This window comes from Zophobas morio, unplaced genomic scaffold (genome assembly GCF_036711695.1).
Source record: "Zophobas morio isolate AGI-343-1 ecotype UQ-CSIRO unplaced genomic scaffold, CSIRO_AGI_Zmor_V1 ptg000074l, whole genome shotgun sequence".
Classification (NCBI taxonomy): domain Eukaryota; kingdom Metazoa; phylum Arthropoda; class Insecta; order Coleoptera; family Tenebrionidae; genus Zophobas; species Zophobas morio.
In genome coordinates this window covers 153,657-160,628 of record NW_026972179.1, presented here as the reverse complement: position 1 = coordinate 160,628, position 6,972 = coordinate 153,657, and the positions used below count along the sequence as shown (strand labels likewise).

The 6,972-nt window shown below is 29.5% G+C and overlaps 1 protein-coding gene across 1 annotated transcript in view; it reads left to right on the top strand.

Annotated features, from left to right (window-relative positions):
* Positions 1–690: 690 nt before the first annotated feature.
* Positions 691–6,972, top strand: part of LOC135143718 (uncharacterized) — a 30,757-nt gene continuing 24,475 nt past the window's right edge. The window contains exons 1-2 of the mRNA XM_064075626.1: positions 691–870; positions 1,122–1,188. Of these exons, the coding sequence (XP_063931696.1) occupies positions 833–870; positions 1,122–1,188 (105 nt within the window). The 5' untranslated portion in view covers positions 691–832. The remainder of the gene's footprint in view (positions 871–1,121; positions 1,189–6,972) is intronic.

The window sequence follows — 6,972 nt, the reverse complement described above, 5'->3', positions numbered from 1 at the left end:
AAACTTATTGATCTAAGCTGCCACAATACAGTCGATACAAAATATGACGAGTTAAGGTTGGACCCAATTAAGCTAATTGCGTCGCATGTAAAAATTTATTAATGGTTGCGCCTCAATTACGTATAAAGTCTTTATTTAACATTAAGTGGTGTCACAGCCAACTAAAAAACGAAACATGGACATTTCAAACTAATTCAGATATATTTATCGTTATTACCTTATCACAGGTAAACTATAATAACAACTCTTGACAAATTCCCATTAACTACAACAACATTGCGACGCTTAAAGGGCACTTTGTTTTGTTGAACCTAACTGATAAAAATCCCAATATTAAGCAATTATCTGTTTTATTGCGCTTTTACGGGTCGTTTAGACAAGAATATGGCTATAGGGTTTTGGATCGCCGTTCCGTCGCCACAGTTCTTACATCAATGTCAACGTTTCCGGTTAAATATGCTTTAAACATGTATACTAATAATACACGATATTAAATTTATAATGTTGTAACAATATTATAAGCAACCATTTTTTTTATTCAACCATTTAACAACTAAGCTGGAATTTTATTTATCAAAATCTGAATAATAAAGCAAACATAAAACGTCGATAAAAAATAAAAAAAAGACGGGAAATTGATTCGTGTTATCAATCACTGATCTTCAGAGGTCTTATCGCAGTACTGATTTGTAACCGTCACTATGCGGCGGTGGGTCACCATGAAACGCCAATTTTTAGCCATGCGGTGAAAAAACTTCCAAAATTACTTGACAAACACCAGAAATCTTTTGAAAACACAAATATGATGTAGTTTTTAATAAAATAAACATCAATGCCACCGCAGGATAGTGATTTGTTGACAAGGTTAAGGTAAGTGTAACGATTTTTATTTTTTAAATATCTATGTCGTTTTAACATGTTGAGTCTATGTAATCAGTGACCCTCGCACTGGCACGCGTTGATAACGCTATGCACCCAACTAATTTAAATATACACCAACAGTTACTGGAACTTTCAATAAAATTTACTAATTCGTCCACTTCGGGCAACTGGTGACGTCATCCCAATTAGCAAATCTTGATTGGTCGCCGCGAAAATTATCACTGTGTGTTTTCTTCCAGACTTGGAGACGATCTAACCCCACAAGACAAACTCCTCAACGTACACCTCGACGACTGGATACTTCTAGTAAGTGATATTTTACTAACAAGCTAGCCAACTTGGCAATTTTCGCTTGTCGTGCGCCGGATTTTCTTTATACGTTTCCGGAATCGTAATTCCGACACCTTGAAGTTTGCGGAAACTGGTGCGATGGATGATTATGCGGAAAAGTAGGTCGGTGCTATTTTGTGAGCTGGTACCTGTTCGAAAAGCAGTAATCGATAGGACGCGTGGATTTATTGACATCGCTTTTTTAACGGCAAGGGGTGGCGGATGTGGCTGGAAATTGTCGATGAGCGTTTAAATCGTCGTGCTGATGTTGCTTATCTTATTGTTGAAATGCGGATTTTGGTAAAATGTTAAGTAAAATTTTGTGTGCGACGATTATCTGTCAATTAGGCGTGAAAATTGTGACGTTTTATATTTGCGTCACATTCTAGTTTCCTATTGTGTCAACAATGCACTAATGTACTGAGTCATTGTTTGCAAACGTGTAGAATAATTAAGTACTTTTACTTTTAGCGATAGGAAAGTACTGTTTGTTTATAAAATAATAAATTTTTAGTACCTTCCAACGAATAAATGTATTTTTCTCTAAAAACATTCATAATGGTTAATGTGAACTAATAAATTTTGTTGCAAAGTTGGTCTAGACCTACTACTACTACTACAAATTACAAAAAAAGTTATACTTTTCGCTTCTTGCTACTATTCTATGTCTGATTATTTATATTAGTTGACTTGAAGACTCATTTTGGTAAATGATACATTCTGAAAAAATAGAGGGCGGGTGGGCGGGGCTACTGGGCTAGTGCTTGCAAAAGTAAGACTAAACAATATTAAGGGTTGTGATTAGAATGAAGAGAGGGTGGGTGGGCGGGGCTACGGCTTGTTCATAAGACTGTAGAAAAAGTTAAACTTCGCCCCGCCCACATTCTTTCTATATTTCAGTGACTTATTTTGTTTTTTCGAAAAATTTTCTAATTTTTTGTGTGCGAATATTCTTGAGCTTCCTCAATAGTTTTCTCGTATATTATTGTTAAGTAATCGTAAATTAACTAAAGCTTATAAATTACTTGCTTATAAAGAACTATAGGAAAAAATTAAACTTTTTTTTTTTGTGAAATAAGAAGTAAATCTTATAGCAGAGTACAAAAAAAAGTTAAAATTGTTGCTTTTTATTTTTTTTTTACTTTTTTACAACTTCGGTTCTATTGGTTCCCACTCCCACGCTAGAGAAGAATACATAATTAACCCCGCCCACCCACCCCATCTCTATTTCACTGAATACTTTTATCTGCTATGAATGAAAGGTGTAAATTTGAAAAATAAAAATTCGGGAACTTGAAAAATTTTAAATAAAAAAAAAATTGAAGAAACGGAAAATCTAAAAACAGCAAAGCAACTTGTAAAATCGAGAAACTGACAAATAGAAAAATTTTAAAAATAAAAAAATATCCAAAAATTGTAAATCGAAAACTGAAGAAATGAAAAATCTAAAAATTGCAAGGCAACTTATAATATCGAGAAACTGAGGAATAGAACAATTGAAAAAAAGAACTAAAAGTTGAAAAATTGTCCATCGAAAACTGAAGAAATGAAAAATTGTAAAATCAAAAAACTTCAAATGGAAAAATTAAAAATAGAGAAACTGAAAAATCTAAAAATTGTGATGTAAAAAATTAAAATAACGCAAAATAGAAAAATCGAAGAATTCTAAAATCGAAATATTGCAGATCGAAACAAGGAAATTCTTTAATTTTTGCATGTTATTTTTTTTTAATTTTTAGACATCATAATTTTTCATTGTTCTATCTTTCCATTTTTCAACTTCCCGATTTTTAATTTTTCATCTTTTCAATTTTTCGATTTACAATTTTTCGATTTTTATGCTTCAGTATTAAATTTTTCGATTTTTTAGGTTTTTTGTTCAAAATTTCAATCTTAATAAATTCATTTTTCTTTTTATGAAAACCTGAGAAAATGAAAAATGAAAAATTAAGAATTTGAAAAATAAAAATTCAGGAACATGAAAAATTTTAATTAAAAAAATTGAAGAAATGAAAAATCGAAACACTGCAAAGCTCGAGAAACTTAAAAATAGATAATTTCAAAAAATAAAAAAAAATCTAAAAATTGTAAATCGGAAATTGAAAAAGTGAAAAATTGTAATAGCAAAAAACTGTAAGATCGAAATCTTCGAAAAATTGAAAACGTGAAAAAATAAAATGTCCCAAAATAGAAAAATTGAAAAAATCAAAAATCGAAATATTGCAAATCGAAACACTGAAATCAATTGATTAACTTGAACTGACCTGACTGAGCTAACCTGACTTGAACTAACCAGAATTCAATGAACTAGGTTGAAATAACTTGACTTGAACTTACTCAATTTTCCGAACAGTTTTTCGATTTCTTTTTAACGTTTCCGATTTAAAAATTTTGTCGAATCCCAATTTTTCGAGTTTTCAATTTTAATTTTTTTAATTTTTCCATGTTTTTTTTAATTGTTATACATTTTAATTTTTCGTGGTTCAATTTTTCAATTTTTCAGTTTCCCGATTTTTAATTTTTTGTTTTTTCAATTTTTTGATTTGCAGTTTTCGATTTTTGTCCCTTAATCTTTAGTTTTTCTATTTTTCAGTTTTTTGTTTCAAAATTTCAGCTTTAATAAATTTGTTTTTCTTTATGTTGAAAAGATGAGAAAATGAAAAATGAAAAAATAAGAATTTGAAAAATAAAAATTCAGAAACGAGAAAAATTTTAAATAAAAAAAAATTGAAGAAAGGAAAAATCGAAAAATTGCGAAACAACTTATAATATCGAGAAATTGAAAAATAGAACAATTGAAAAAATAAAAATTGAAAAATTGTAAATCGAAAATTAAAAATTGAGAAACTGAAAAATCGACAAATTGTAAACGTGAAAAATTAAAACAGCGCACAATAGAAAAATCAAAGAATTCTAAAATCGAAATATTGCAGATCGAAACAATGAAATAAACTGATTGACTTGAACTGAACTGACTCGACTTCAACTAACCTGATCGAGCTGACCTGACTTAAAATGACCTGACTTGAACGGACCAGAATTCAATGACCTAGGTTGAACTAACCTGACTTGAACTGATCCATTTTCCGAATAGTTTTCGAATTTTTTTAATGTTTTCGATTTAAAAATTTTTTCGAATCCCAATTTTTCTAGTTCTCAATTTTAAATACTTTGATTTTTGCATGTTATTTTTTTTTAATTTTTAGACATTATAATTTTTCGTTATTCAATCTCTCAATTTTTCAACTTTCCGATTTTTAATTTTTCATCTTTTCAATTTTTCGATTTACAATTTTTCGATTTTTATGCTTCAGTATTAAATTTTTCGATTTTTTAGGTTTTTTGGTTCAAAATTTCAATCTTAATAAATTTATTTTTCTCTTTGATGAAAACCTGAGAAAATAAAAATGAAAAATTAAGAATTTGAAAACTAACAATTCAGGAACATGAAACATTTTAATTAAAAAAATTGAAGAAATGAAAAATCGAAACACTGCAAAGCCCGAGAAACTGAAAAATAGATAATTTCAAAAAAAAAAAAATCTAAAAATTGTAAATCGATAACTGAAAAAATGAAAGTTGTAATATCAAAAAACTAAGATTAAAAGCTTCAAAAAAATAGAAAACGTGAAGAATTAAAATATTCCAAAGTATAAAAATCGAAATGAACTGATCTTGAACTGATCTGACTTGGCTTGATAAGAGCTGACCTGACTTAGGCCAACCTGGCTTGAGTCAACATGACTTAAACTGACTTGAACTTATCTGACCTGACTTAAGCTGACCCGGCTTGAACTGACTCCGCTTTTCGATTAATTGGTTTTTCGATTTGCAATTTTTAGAGTTTTCAATTTTAAATTCTTCAGTTTTTCGATCTGCAACTTTTTCATGTTAAAATTTTTTAATTTGAAAAATGAAAAACTGTAATACCAAAAAACGGCAAAACGGAAAAGCTTCAAATCGAAAAATTAAAAACTGAGAAACTGAAAATTCGTAAAATTGAAAAGGTGAAAAATTAAAATGTTCAAAAAATTGAAAAATAGGAAATGAACTGAAGTGATTTGATTTGAACTGACCTGATTTGAGCTGACCTGAATTGAACTGACCTGACTGTGTTGACCTGACTTGAACTGAGCTGACCCCGTTTTTCGATTTTTATTTTAAAAGTTGTTCATTTAAAAATTATTTTTCACACTTTGGCCGAGAAATTGCATATTTTCGGGGTTAATTTCGCTATTTTTGGACAAACTGAATTGTTTTTCATAACTTTATGTTTATAGGAAAATGATTTTCGGTTTAATTTTGACATATCAATACATATTTAAACAGGATAAATGCTCCAACGTTGGCCACCAACTAGCGCATTTCGTGAATTTTGTGCAACTTTGCTCTAAATATTTGAATTCTTTGACCTCGATTGTTGATGCTCAGCAAGAACCACGGGAAGGTCTGGAGCAAATCTTGCCAGGACAGGAGAGGGCTAGGAATTGTTAATGAGGGAGGGAACGTTATACAGTACAGTACAATTTAATACAATACAATAGAAATACAATACATAACGTCAGTTCAAATCAAATCACTTCAGTTCATTTCCTATTTTTCAATTTTTTGAACATTTTAATTTTTCACCTTTACAGTTTTTCGATTTTTCAGTTTCTCAGTTTTTAATTTTTCGATTTGAAGCTTTTCCGTTTTTTTGATATTAGTTTTTCATTTTTCCAGTTTTCGATTTACAATTTTTCAATTTTTGGATTTGTTTTAATTTTTCTATTTTTGTAATTTTCAGTTTCTCGATCTTACAAGTTGCTTTGCAATTGTTCGATTTTTTTTTAATGTTCCTAAGTTGTAATATTTCAAGTTCTTAATTTTTAATTTTCCATTTTCTCAGTTTTTCAACAAAAAGAAAAATTTATATTATTTTATAAAAATTAAATCTTGAAACAAAACTGAAAATTCGACATATGGCAAGACCGAAAAATTGCAAATCGAATAACTGAAAAAAATCGTAAAATGAAAGAAAAATCGAAAAATTCAATAATGAAAAATTATAACGTTCGTAAATGAAAAAAATTTAACATGGAAAAGTTGCAGATCGAAAAACTGAAGAATTTAAAATTGAAAACTCTAAAAACTGCAAATCGAAAAAAAAATTAATTTGAAAACTTAAAAAAAGATCGAAAAACTATTCGGAAAATGGAGTAAGTTCAAGTCAGGTTAGTTCAACCTAGGTCACTGAATTCTGGTTATTTCAAATCAGGTCATTTTAAGTCAGGTCAGCTCAATCAAGTTATTTCAAGTCAAGTCAATCAGTTTCTTTCATTGTTTCGATCTGCAATATTTCGATTTTGCGATTTTTCTATGATTCAATTTTTGTATATTTTTATTTTTCATATCTGACCCGACTTGACCTGAATCAACTTCAACTAAATTGCCTTGAATTGACTTGACCCAACCTGATTTGTCAAATAAAATGGCCGACACGAAAAACTGTCCTTTACTAAAATTGGGCTGACCTGATTTCAACTGACTTGACTTTGAGATAATTTGACTTTTAATTAATTACATCCCCATCATTAAAACTTCTCAGAAATGACGTTGGAGAGCTGAAGATGCTCACTCGCCAGCAGAAACTCTGCTAAAAAAATTGGTCTAAAGAGTTTAGACAGTACTTCCCTCGCTGTCGGAAACTTGACGACTGCATGCCTATTGTGTTTTTTTTCTCATTACATTTTTGTAGTGGGAATTTAAAAAAAAAATGCG